The following is a 13129-nucleotide window of genomic DNA, read 5'->3' on the forward strand; positions in this document are numbered from 1 at the left end:
TATGCTGGAAAATGAAAGCAAAGTTTGACTCGTTGCCATGGGAACAACGTTTGAGATATCAAAAATCCCTTCGCAATTTATCATCTACAATGTCTCAGCATCATGTTGACAACTTCTGGAGTCAATCGCATGAAAATCCTAGAAGGAGTATTTAAAAGAGCATTGCATGGAACTGTAAGGCTTAAATATGCCTTTAAAATGAAAGTGAAGTTTGACGCGTTGCCATGGGAACAGCGTTCGAGATATCAAAAATCCCTTCGCAATTTATCATCTACAATGTCTCGGCATCATGTTGCCCACTTCTTGTGTCAATCGCATGAAAATCCTAGAAGGAGTATTAAAAAGAACATAGCATGGAACTGTCAAAAAAAATCCACCTTTGTGATTGACACACTGCCTGGCGCCTGGTGGTGGCGCTATACCCGGGAGTCACAATAGGCACATCGATGCGATCGGAATCTTCAGACGAACAAACACCCCGCGTGGCATCACAATAAGACATTTTTTGCCTTAGATATTAGACACTTCCTGTTTCTCTGATTTCGCCATAAATTCGTCGCCTCGCCATGGCAGAACCGTTCGAGATATCAAAAATCCCTTCGCAATTTAACAAGTACAATGTCTCGACATCATGTTTACCACGTTTGGTGTCAATCCCATGAATCAACTAGGAGGAGTATTTAAAAGTTCAACGCATTCATTTTTTAAACAATCCAAAATAGCCAACTTCCTGTTGGGCGGAGCTTAATGTTTAGAGTGCGAAAGTTGTTCGGGTCGATGAGATCTATATGCGTACCAACTCTCGTACATGTGCGTACATTTTTCCCCGATCTGTGCATCAATTTTTTTTTTGCATTACAGGGGGCGCTATAGAGCCCCCTTGGCACGCCCGTGTTCCAGCCTTTGGATTTCTGCGATGACGGACGACTCTGATGTCTGTGCCAATTTTCAAGAGTTTTCGAGTATGTTAAGGCACCCAAAAAGTCCAAAAGTGTTAAAAAAAATAATAAAAAAAAATAAAAATAAAATAATAATAAAAATAATAATCCGAGCAAAAACAATAGGGCTTCGCACCTTTCGGTGCAGGCCATTCTGGCCTGCTCCTCGGTGCTCGGGCCCTAATAATAACTCCTTGAAGAACAATAGGGTCCTCACACCCCGGTGTGCTCGGGCCCTAAATATTCTAATCAACATGGGCATGGACAAATATGGATGCTTTATGCAAATGTATGTTTATTATTAGTAAAAGAGTCAGCAAAATATAAAAACAAACTCCAGTTGAAGATATTTTAAGGTTAAAAAAAACAATTAACAGCATCTATGCCTTAAATTTACTGGTCTAACTATTAGATTTGGCACAAAGTCATAAACAATATCAGTATGTTTTAAACTTTTTTCTTTCTTTTATTGTTTTATTTGCATTTAGACATAGACATTTGTAAGATCTAATAATGCAAGAACGGATGCACGATTAAGTAGCCCCAGTCCACATGTAAAATTACATTTATTAAAATAAATCTTTAAAATGAATACAAGTTTTAAAAGGCAGCTATACTGTTTAAATAAAAAGCCAGCTAGGTTTTTTTTTAACAAGAATTGTAAAAAAAATAGACAAACTGAAAATACAAAATAATTTAATAATGGTTCAAAAGTTTGTTCGTTTGATTTTATACATTAAATGTTGTAAAATTAATGAATCCATCATAATCGTAATAACTGTACCATTTAAATCTATAACCGTAACATCCCTAAATGCAAGGAGCAAGTATAATGTTACACTTCACAATTCTGCGTCAGAATTTATCCAAAAACATAATGGGTCTAGGGTCAGAAATTGTGTGTTGCGTTAATCACACGTTAATAAAATTTGTGTTGTTAAAATTAACTTAAGTTAACGCTTTATTAACGCATTAATTTTGACCGCTCTATTTCTAATCTACATGGCACTATATGGTTCTACATGGGTGCTTCACCGGTGCTATATGGCACTAACAATGGTTCTTCTATGATTACGAGCAAAGAACCACTTTTGGTGCTATTTAGCACAATTTTTTGTGTAAGCTTTTAAAGTGACAGCTGTAGCTATATGTGTCAGGAAAAACTTCGGAGTCAAGTGCAAGTAAACAATGTTTATTGAGAAAAAATAAAGAATTAGAGAGCTGGAGTGTAAAGTCACTGGTAAGATCCACACACGGCACACACCCTCGACTCACTCTGGATGTAAACACTACTGTGGGAATGATGCACGCCCAACGGTAGGAGAGAGTGAGTCGGCGCTACAAGATAGTTCAGTACAGATCCGAAGAGAGAGAGAGAGCCACCCACGCACACCGTCGAGAACACCAGCACAGTCACCACACGCAACAGAGGGATGAAACATGCCGCCCTGAAGGTGGATGACAGGGCGGAGATGGAAGGTGGAAAATCCAAAGTTCTCAGACGGGGTAATCCACTGTGGAATCCTGATGTAGATGAAGCCACCCGGAAGTAACTGGTAACCACCTAATGACGAAGTGAACCAGCTGTTCCGAGAGACAAATAGTAAATAGTCTCAATGTAATCCACAATGGTGAAATAGTGTAATCCACTCACGGGTGATGATGCAAGCCGATGTGAAACAGAGACAGCTGGTGTACCGCCTAAAAACGAAGCGAACCAGCTGTTCCGAGAGACACAAAAGTCAATGAGTTCCAGTAATCCACAAGCGAGCGGTCCGGGCGAAGACGAGCCTCCGGATGCCGTAATCCAAACCTGGGGTAACTAGAGGAGGAGACAAGAAAGCGTCCGACAAGACAAGGCAGAGAAGCAAGACTGTGATCAAACAAATGAGCGCGCAATGAAGGACAGGACTACGTGCAATATAAAGGAAAAGGTAAACGAGACACCACCGGTGAACAATTACTGAAACAAGGGGGCGGAGTTAGTGGACACACGAGGAACCGGCACCACAGGTAAACAAACACACACACACATACCCCACACCCAGCCATCGATCACCCAGCAGTCATGACAATATGTTAATCAAAAAACAATCTGCTACTTAATGTTAAATTTATTTAATAATAAATTAAATTTGTTTCTCTGTTCTTATATTATTATCACTTACTGTTTACTTGATTATTGAATTACTTGAGATCTTTTTACTATTCATTTAATATTAGGCAAGCATTTAAGTTATCCTTGGTCACTTCTGTTGAAGGCAATTATTTATTCCATCGATTTAACTCCTTTGGAATAGAATAAAATTGTAATTCGGGGTTCCTCTGACGACTTTTGTTACAGCCAACATCGCAACATAGCTGGGAGTGTTTTATTGATCTTTATCTGGTAGTTGTGGCTGCTGTGACCATAGAATAAAGCAGGGCGCGCAGCTGTGAACGGACACAAAAATGGCGGCGACGACACACAGTGATGCAAGTGGACCTGATGAATAGGCAGGGGCGTAGCATTCATTAAAACAAAATGTACTTCCTACTTTGTAAAAAAACAAACACTTTTACATCCTTTTCAAATGTTTAAAATTTGTAATATACTGTTTAACACTGTTATTTTACCAACTTGATACAAAGCTGCAAACAATCATCAAGATGTGAGAGAAAATACTGGCTGGAGCAGTTTTTCCAGTATTCACAGCCTGCATTTTTTTTATCAAACACAAACCTAATACACTTTTGTGCTGGTTCTGCCTAAAATAATATTGACTGATCAGTAGTAGACTACAGTATTACAACATACAGATTAGTGCTGTGTTTAAAATATAGATACGACAATACATCGTCATGGACGCTGTTGATCCGTGATCCATATGGAAAGGACGCATGTGTCCCGGGGGGGAGGTAGAGATAGAGGTAGCGGGGTATACTTTAACTTTGTGTGTCTGTCTCGCTGGCGCACGTGTCTGCATAGCGAGCCGCATACTCGCGCACTCTCGTGTATTTAAAATCAATGAGTTCAGTATGAAAGTGAAGATATCTTCGCCTACTTCTGCAAAGGGCTTTATTAGCCACTCTCTTATAAAACAGTAACGCATTAGATAAGAAACACGACAAAGATTTGCATGTGAAAAGTGTACGTCTAGAGAAGAGATACAGAGCTACTTCAAACTATAACGTCACATTAATAATCTGAATTCTATTAAATAGTATTAAGTCTGACAGACTGCATGTTTATAGATATATTTTATAGATATAGAATAATGAGAGACAAATATAATGCCTAGAGTAAGGCACCATCTTTGTAAAACTACTTAAAAAAAAACATAAGTTTAGCACTGACTCTGGGATTTTAGGTATTTCTATGAGTTACCCCAAAAGCTAATAAATAAATGGCAAAAACACAACTGTTACAACACTGCTTATTCAATGTATAATAAACATACAAAAATGTAATTCAAAATAGTCTTGTATTGTAATGCCATCGTATCGTGATACGTATTGTATCGGGAAATTGTTTGCGATACACAGCCCTAATACAGATAAGCTATCACATTATGAACATAACCACAGGCTAGAAATGATCCTTTCAAATAATCTTCACTTCATTCCATGGCCACACTAGGGTGGCCATTCGTGCCAGTTCCGCCGGACACGTCCCAAACATGTTTTCGGGTTCGTTCTATGGATGTCGCGTTGCTCGGCCGCATACGTCATCGAGGTTCTCACATTTCAGTTAAAAATAAATTAGAAAATTAATATTTATTTATTTTAAGACATACAATCGTAGTTTCATTCTTACCTTGAAATGTAATGGTTGCTTTTCTGGAATTAAACCCGAAATATTAAACCTTGATGATGTATGAGGTCGACTAACGCGACTTCCGGGGAACGAACCCGAAAACATGTTCGGGACGTGTCCGGCGGAACTGGCACGAATGGCCACCCTAGGCCACACTGATGAATAATAAATTTATCAGGCCCATGACCAGCACTGGATATCCATCTGTAGAATGAATAAGGCAGTAAGATGCAGTTTGTCCAACTTTTACTCACTGTTTGGCTTCTTCTAAATGACAAAGGTATTCGTAGGCAATATTCTGTCTCCTCCCTTCATCCAATTCTTCTGCCGACAGCCTCTCATCATCCACAATAGCTGTATGAGTAAAAAGGAACAGTTACAGTACCCACTAGACAGAATACAGTTTTTCCATAGTATAAATAAATAAAAGACGCATACGTTCCTATCTCAATATCCCCCCTGAATCTTAAGACACCGATTCCGAGAGTAACTATTTCATACACAATTTCACAGCCTTGACACTGACGGCAACTTTAAAGCTCGCTGAGAAGCCAAATTCAATGTATGAGTGTAACATCTCACCTGTTACATTGCTGCACAGCCATGCTGGGGACATTGTCACTCACTAAAACCAAGTCTTTATTCATAATTTTCCATTTGTTTGTAACACTGTAAAGTAGTAATTCAGCAATATTTGCGCCTTTGTGACTTTCGTTCATAGCACGCGTTTGCAAAACACAAGGCACAAGCTTCCTTTCACCCATAATGTAGTGTGCCGTAATAGTGACATACGATTCTGTTGTAACTGATGTCAATGCATCGCATGTTATTGCCACTATGTCCGTATTTCTTAGTGAATCTAAGAATGACCTTTAGTTTCAATGTACAGTGCGGGGATTGCTGTCTCACTGAAATAGCGACGTGAAGGCAAAGTGTACCGAAGCTCAAGAACATGGTGCGAAATACTTGGTTTTCCAAGACTTTGGCAATAGAACGCGCCACTGACTGTTTAATTTGCTTAGCCTTGTCAGAATTCAGTGGAAGTTTTGCTATTGCTCGATGGACCTTTGACTGAAACTTGTAGTGTGGGTGATCAGAACAGATTGCTGTTGATGTTTCTTTATATTAGTCGTGTTCCCGAAATATCTGAATTTGGCTCCCCAAACTTTGCACACAGCATGGCTCTTACCTTTCTCGCTGTCTTCAAAAAATCCAATATGCTGCCACACAGCTGATTTAAAATTTGATGTAGCAGGTCGCAGTTTGTCCATCTTTGTCTAAAGTCGCCAGCACATGTACATTTGTCAATCAACCGACTGCATGTGCACAATGGTCTTTTAACCTGAACACAGAATCGATTCTGAAGGTTTCTGAAGATCAGAGGTGTTTCTCAATGTCAAGGATATTTCCTTGGCAGGACTGTGGGTGATTTGAGAGTGCGAAGGCTACACATATGCATCCTTTCCTGTATATGGGATATTTCTCGAATGAATGACTCAGTCCTTGGTTGAAATGTAGCATCCTCGAAATTCTGGCTTCCGAGTAGGGCTGGGTATCAATTCAGATGTTCCTGATCGACTCAATTTCGATTCACAAGCTATCAAATCGATTTCGATTCTCGATTAAATTTTCGATTCCGGTTCTCGGGTCATTTTTTATACTCGATTCTCGATTCAACTCAATGAATATAGATTTAATACAAATACTATATTAATAAAAAGAACAGTGAACATAAGTTTACAAGTGGGTAATTAATAAAAATAAATTAAAAGCCACAACACTATCGTCGTTGTCTTGCTTGCGAAATCTAAAATGCTTCCATACCTCTGACTTTTTATGTAAAGGTGGCATCAACGTTGATGAAGCACCTAAAACCCCCATTTTAAGCACTGAATGAAAAAATTACAGGCTCGCCTCTCGCTCCTTGGTAACATCACACAGGGCAAAAAAGAGGGTGACATCTAGGGAAGAAGACTAGTAATTTGATTAACATTAATCTTACGTTCAATGTTTGCAGGGGGGAAAAATCGATTTTGCACTTTGAGAATTCAGTTCTGAATCGCCCATGTTTAAAAAAAACGATTAATCGACAAATTGATTTTTTTGCCCAGCCTTACTTCTGAGGATCCTTCCTTGACATTACGAAACACCTAGTTTTTGAAGCTTAAAGTAGGTGGTGCCAGCCGTCGCCACCTTGGCCGCGCGTCACCGTGCTTCACGGATATTCGCTATATATTTTGTATCAGGCTGTAAACATATTTTCTACTGTATAGTTGCCCATTTTAACATGAGGGTCTATAGGAATGGACTCCCTTTTGGAGACAGCTTCTAGCAGCCAGTTGATGAATTGCAGTTTAAATCACTTCCGCATTGGCTTCATCAGAGAGATCGGAAGTATGCCTCTCGGGTGTGACGTAGCGACACCTGCCAGGGGCAAATCACATGGCCTGCCACAAGAGGATGTGGCTTCTGCAGCGTCCTCCCCTACTGCCGAAACAGGTACGCTTCCCAGTGTTATCTAAGCATTACTGAGTGGGTTGTATAGAAACAGCAGTGACCGGCCTTCTCTGCATAAGACCCTGTCCCGCCTACTAAAACAAGGGGAGGGAAGCTTATGCAGTGCCCTGGAAGGGGCATTACCCATCGCGCTTTTGTAGGGTTTCCCAATTCGTCGGTCATCAACATGATGTCAGAGAATGCCAAAGACAAGTTTTGACCCAGAAAAAAACGCTGTAAATGTTTCAAGACAGTCAGATCAATTAAAATGGGTTTTTCGCCAAAAATGAAATTTCTATTATCATTTACTCTTCCTTATGTCATTTCTAACCTTCATGATTTCCTTTCTTCTGTGAAACAAAAAAGAAAATGCTTTTGTCCACTGTAATGAAAGGCATTGGTAAACAAGCTCCTTTTTTATTATATACAGTATGGACAAAAACATATTTTGTTACATGGGAACAAAATTAAAACGGGTTTGGAACATGTATTCACCATGCTCTTCCATCTCTCTCTCTCTCTCTCACACACACACACACACACACACACACACGCACGCACGCACGCACGCACGCACGCACGCACGCACGCACGCACGCACGCACGCACGCACACACACACGCACGCACACACACACACACAGACACATGCTCACACATATACAAACTCTCACACATACACAGCGCTCTCTCTCTCTCAACAGCCTTCTCATGACCATCAACTGCCACTCATCAGCTTAACAATTAGCCCTGCATTAAAGCATGCATAACTTTTCTTTCCTCTTTATCTCTGTTATAAATAATTCAGATATCAACAGTTCTACATATTAACACAAAATATAATATTGGCCCCTCTGTATTTGTTGTAGCCCCTCTTGTGCCCCCAGTTGAAACAAAATCCTAGAATCGCCCTTGACTTATAGTCATTTATGCCTGTCAGTTTATTTTTGCACACAAAATAGTTAGCATGAAGTTGAACGGCGCTACTTACATCCATATTGCGGGCTGAGTGAATTTGCGCTGTCTTCATGGTACATCCTGCTTCAGTTCCTGTAACACTCTACTAAGCAAGTCAAAACCATAAACTGTGCTTGGACTTCACAAAAACTTATTTTAGACTTCTCCTCGTTGTGTCAAGAGGTGATGTCTAAGCAAAACACAATCTGCATATAACATTTGATGGTCCCCATCAAAGTATCCAGTACATCTTGCTCAAGAGCTTTCGGTTAGTGACTCTCTTCCTTTGCCTGTCAACCTGATCAAACCCCGTCAGCCCGCCAAGCTCGAGCTGAAAGACGCGGCTCCATCTGCTGGCATGCGTCACACACCCCTGACCTGAACACTCAATCATTTTGAGGTTGATAATTGAATGCGTGGTTTACCACTGATAGAAGGCAAATCAACTCTGCTTTTGTAATCTCTTTTAAATACGGATTCTGCTTTAATTTCATGTTTAACCAAGTTCCATGTTAAATGCATACTATTACACTACTAAAAAGTAAATATACTTTTATATATAAAAAATACTTTTTTGTATGATGGCTGGGCGATTTTGCCTTAAAAAAAATCTTCGATTTTAAAAGGAAAAATTCGAGTTTCGATTCGATTTTTGATTTTTTTTAATGCACTTAAAAAATGACTGCAGACATCAGATATAGTGTCAAAAGTGCAACTTTATTGCTATGATTGTCCTAAAGAGTTTAAATGCGTAGAATCCCAAAACAAAAAGTAAATGAGGCTCTGTCACTCAACAATTTCAAGCTTTAACCCAGGTTTAAGCAAAAGTGCAACAACTTCACAGTAGCTTAAATTTTCTGTTCAAGAAATCAGATAATTACAAATTTTGTAACATATAACATTACAATTTTAAAAATAAACTCTTCTCAGTATAGTGTGAACTGTGAATATAAACAATGAAATATGCCTGTGGCAGACATATAGCCTGCTTAAAGAGTGAACAAATGTAAACTTTTATCTATAACAACAAAACACGTGCTTGTTAGATCTCTGAAACATTGTGCATGCTCATTCTAAAAAAATTTTGCAAAAAAGATGAGCCTGTCCACAACCTCTGGCTTAAGGCAGGCCCGGTTGCAGGTAACATATTCCCCCACCCACACTAAATACCCTCTCTGAGGGGGCACTAGTGGCTGGAATGGAAAGATATTTTTTAGCCAGTAAGCTTAGCCTTGGAAAGTTGGGCTGATGCAGCTTCCACCATTCAAGAGGATCTGTGTCTGGCTCTATGTCTGGAATAAGGAAATACATTGCAAGCTCAGTCTCAATTTTTGTTTTCTCAGATTGTGAGTGTGGCGTGGTGGATGGTGCACTGTTTTTAAAGAAGACACCCAGAGTCATTTTCTTTTTTGGTGGGGTGTTCTCTTGAACAGCTGAGGGACCAGCTTCCTCTGTGGTAGAGTTGCAGAGATCTCAGACACCGCTCTTTTTTAACAACTTCCAGTTTGCTAGCATCAATGTAGGTTGTACGGAACCTCGGGTCTAAAAGTGTCGCCATGTCCAAAAGTTCCTCTTTCTCCAAATCACAGAATTGACTTTCGAGGTAACGCATGATGTTAGCTTTGATTGTTTTTGTTAGCTCCAAATCTTCCTCCTCTGGCAGGAGGAGACTTGTTTTAAACAAATGCAGCACTGGTTTGATGCATGACACACTGATATATGATTCCCCTGACAGTGCATCAGTGAAGTCCTGGAGAGGTTTCACTGCTTTGTTGGTGGCTTCTAATACTTCCAAATCTTGCCACGTGGGAACAAGATGATGCGTTTTCTTGTCCGCACCCAGGACACGAGTAATTGCCTTCTCTTGCTTGAGAAAACGCTCAATCATCTTTTGAAGAGACCCCCAACGTGTTGGGGATTCTGAGATCAAAAGATGCTGGGAAAGTCCAAGCTCAGCCTGCAACTCTGTCATGTCTCGCCTTTTTTTCCAGCTGTAGGAGAAGGCTGATACAGCTTTTTTCCAGACCCCTATGGCCCGATTGATCCTTAGATCCTTTACACCATTCTCTATAATAAATGTGAAAAGATATTTAGTATATTTTTTGTCACTCCAAACTATATATTTGATTACGTGAGTTTTCAAAATTGTTTTGTTCTTTTATCACAATTTTAATAGCTGTAACACAGTTTAAAACATAATGTATAATGAATGCAGATTAAGGAAAAGTCAGGTTTACTTATGTAACCCAGTCTATGTGTGTAAACCAGTTGAAATATATACCATGTTCTGGCTATTAAATTATGAGCAAACAGTACTTTACAATGTGCAAGTATGTGCACCTATTTATTCTTACACCAACTCTTACCTATAGCATTGTGGAGTCTGTGGCCAAAACACTGCAAGCTGGGCCAGTTGTTGTCTTTAAGGGCTTTTATGATGTTGGTGCCACTATCAATTGTCATGCAGACGAGTCGTTCCTCCAAAAGTCCCCAGGAGCTGAGAGCGTCTTTTAAGCCATGGGCAATTATGTCACCAGTGTGGTTGTCTGGGAAATACGCTGTCTGAAGACAGATGCTGCGCAGAGTCCAACTAGTGTTGATGTAGTGAACCATCAGACTCAGATATGGCTGCATCGTCCGGCTGGACCACAGGTCCGTTGTGGCCGAGGAAAACTGCATCTCCTCCAGCTTACTGCGGATCTTTTCCCGAGTGTATTGTACAAGTGACGACCCATTCAGACAGCCAGCGACCAGCAGTAGCAGAGCGACGCGATCTCATTCATTTCAATGGAAACCGGGCAACTTCCAGCAACACGAGCGAAAGTGACTGTTGGCAACCGTATGGGCGTGTCCAGCGATGCGAGAAAGTTAAGAAAAGTTTAACTTTATGCAAATGTCGAGCGAATTTCGGGAGCGCCTACCAATGAGAACAAAGCAGTGGAGTTCACGTCATCCTTCTCTCGTCAGTTACTGGCGTGGATGGTACTCATTTGTTTATGACAAGCAGATTTAGAAACGCCTCATTGAAAGAGATGGGTGACACACAGTGATACCATCGCTGGCTGTCTGAACGAGGGGTTAGGCAGCGCTACACTGGCGAAATACTTGTGACTGGGGACAACGTACCTCGCATCTAATTCTTTAAGCATGTGCTTAAAGCCTCGCTTTTCGACAGAATAAATTGGCAGCATGTCTGTGGCAATATAAAATGTGATCGCCTCTGTAATCGCTTTCCATCGCGCTCCGTTCTTATCATAAGGCACACGGTTTGTAAAGCTCTCAGGAAGTGCAGTTTGCTTTTTAGCAGGTGTGCTAGAGAAGCCGTTTTCACTACGGAGCTGGCTGCACTTCTCCCATTCTTCGCAATGTTTATTCCTCAGGTGCTGGAAAAGATTTGTTGTACTGCTGCTTCCAGTAGCAACAGCCTTGAAACATATTTTGCAGTAAGGCTTCGTCTGTGTTTTGTCTGCTGCATCAAAACCAAACCAGTTCCAAATTACGGAATTACCTGTGCCTTTCTTTGGAAGCAGTTCTCTGCTAGTACTACACGGTGCCATGTTGTTTTGATTGTGTTACACGCTTCTTTTAGTATCTATTGGCGCTTTTCCATTGCATAGTGGGTCGGGTCAGCCTACCTCACTTTGGCGTGGTTAGCTTTTCCATCGAGTTTAGTATCACTTCGGAGTGGGAGGGATTATAGGCGTGTCGTTATATTTACGCTGCCTACTGCTGTGACATCATACAAGGGAGAGCGTTGTTGTACATTCCCATACATTCATTGATTTCTCAGTCTGCCACAAAATTAAAATTGGCCACCACAAATAGATGTTTGCACATCGCGTTTATAACTACCTCTGTCTCACATGACAGTTTCTGTTCAAACACCCGACCAGTGGCGTCAGTCGACGGCGCTCCGCTGAGCCTCATTCAAGTTGCATTTAAGCATATATAATGCGGACGTGCACGTCGCGAATGTGCAAGTCTGAAAAAAACTGTTATGGTGTCCCGGATTCTCAACCTGTGGATGTTTTTCATCGCTAAAAGGGTGTTTGGAAACTTATAGCAGAACACAGATAACAACATGTTTGCTTGAGACGGCGCAAGCTAGCAGTAAGCTAAAGCTAATATTTACATTATAGCGATGACGCTTCTCTCAGACCAATCAGTGACCTACAGTGTTTTCGCGTCACGTTTGGTATCAGCTCGGGTCGCTTGGAACCCCAACCGAGGTGGTACGAAAAAAAGTATCGGGTACTACGTACTGCACCCAATGGAAAAGCTCCCAAACGTAAGCTGACCCGACACAAACTAAACCAAACCGTGGGGTACTATGCAATGGTTACGCGGGGCGGGGGGGCTGGCTCATATCGCGATATGGTAACGCACAAGGACGAAACGCGGAAAAGTCCGAAAAAACTATTGTGGCAAAAAACTCGAGTTTGCAAAATAAAAATCGTTTTACACTACAAAATCGATAAATCAATGTTTTGCCCAGCCCTACTTAGGCTATTTAAACAATAAAACCAAATCAAAGGTATTTTACCAGTTATTTAACCAGCCACATAAATTACGGACAGCAGCCAGAAGAACATCCCAAAAAAAGTGTAAGTGCAAAAAAACTGTTATGATTCTCCAGATAGGAGAGAGGGAGAAAACCCAGGCGCAGGTGTAGATGAACACAAAGGTTTTATTTTAACATGACACCAAAAACAAAAGACCCACGAGGGGGTAAAACAAAGCAATGACTAAGACAGATATTCACAAGACTACTCGAAACTCAGACAGGAACAGGACTGGTATACAAATCAAACTTGAACAATATACTTGATAAACTCTCTTGACATTCAGATTTCACAGGTAAGTATAAGTACAGTTTTTGATTTTTTTTAATGCACTTAAAAAATGACTGCAGACATCAGATATAGTGTCAAAAGTGCAACTTT

The 13129-nt window shown here is 40.6% G+C and overlaps 2 protein-coding genes across 4 annotated transcripts in view; both read right to left on the reverse strand.

Moving 5' to 3' along the window:
• The window catches only part of LOC135744695 (ras GTPase-activating-like protein IQGAP2), an 87031-nt gene extending 78484 nt beyond the window's left edge, over positions 1-8547 (reverse strand). For 2 of the 3 annotated variants that reach the window (XM_073814617.1, XM_065263009.2), the window contains exons 1-2: positions 8221-8537; positions 4989-5088 (exon numbers count right to left, since the gene is read on the reverse strand). In XM_073814617.1, coding sequence (XP_073670718.1) covers positions 4989-5088; positions 8221-8266 — 146 coding nt within the window. In that variant the 5' untranslated portion in view covers positions 8267-8537. Of the gene's footprint in view, positions 1-4988; positions 5089-8220 lie in introns of all 3 variants that reach the window. The other variant, XM_073814618.1, reaches the window with a different exon arrangement.
• Positions 8548-9564: 1017 nt separating this feature from the next.
• On the reverse strand, positions 9565-10892 carry LOC135744740 (E3 SUMO-protein ligase ZBED1-like). The gene is made up of 2 exons (XM_065263055.1): positions 10553-10892; positions 9565-10253 (listed from the first exon to the last, which is right to left on the reverse strand). Exons 1-2 carry the CDS (start codon positions 10863-10865, stop codon positions 9565-9567), a joined length of 1002 nt encoding a protein of 333 aa, XP_065119127.1. The 5' UTR covers positions 10866-10892.
• Between the last annotated feature and the right edge of the window lie 2237 nt (positions 10893-13129).

This window comes from Paramisgurnus dabryanus, chromosome 5 (genome assembly GCF_030506205.2).
Source record: "Paramisgurnus dabryanus chromosome 5, PD_genome_1.1, whole genome shotgun sequence".
Taxonomy (NCBI): Eukaryota; Metazoa; Chordata; class Actinopteri; order Cypriniformes; family Cobitidae; genus Paramisgurnus; species Paramisgurnus dabryanus.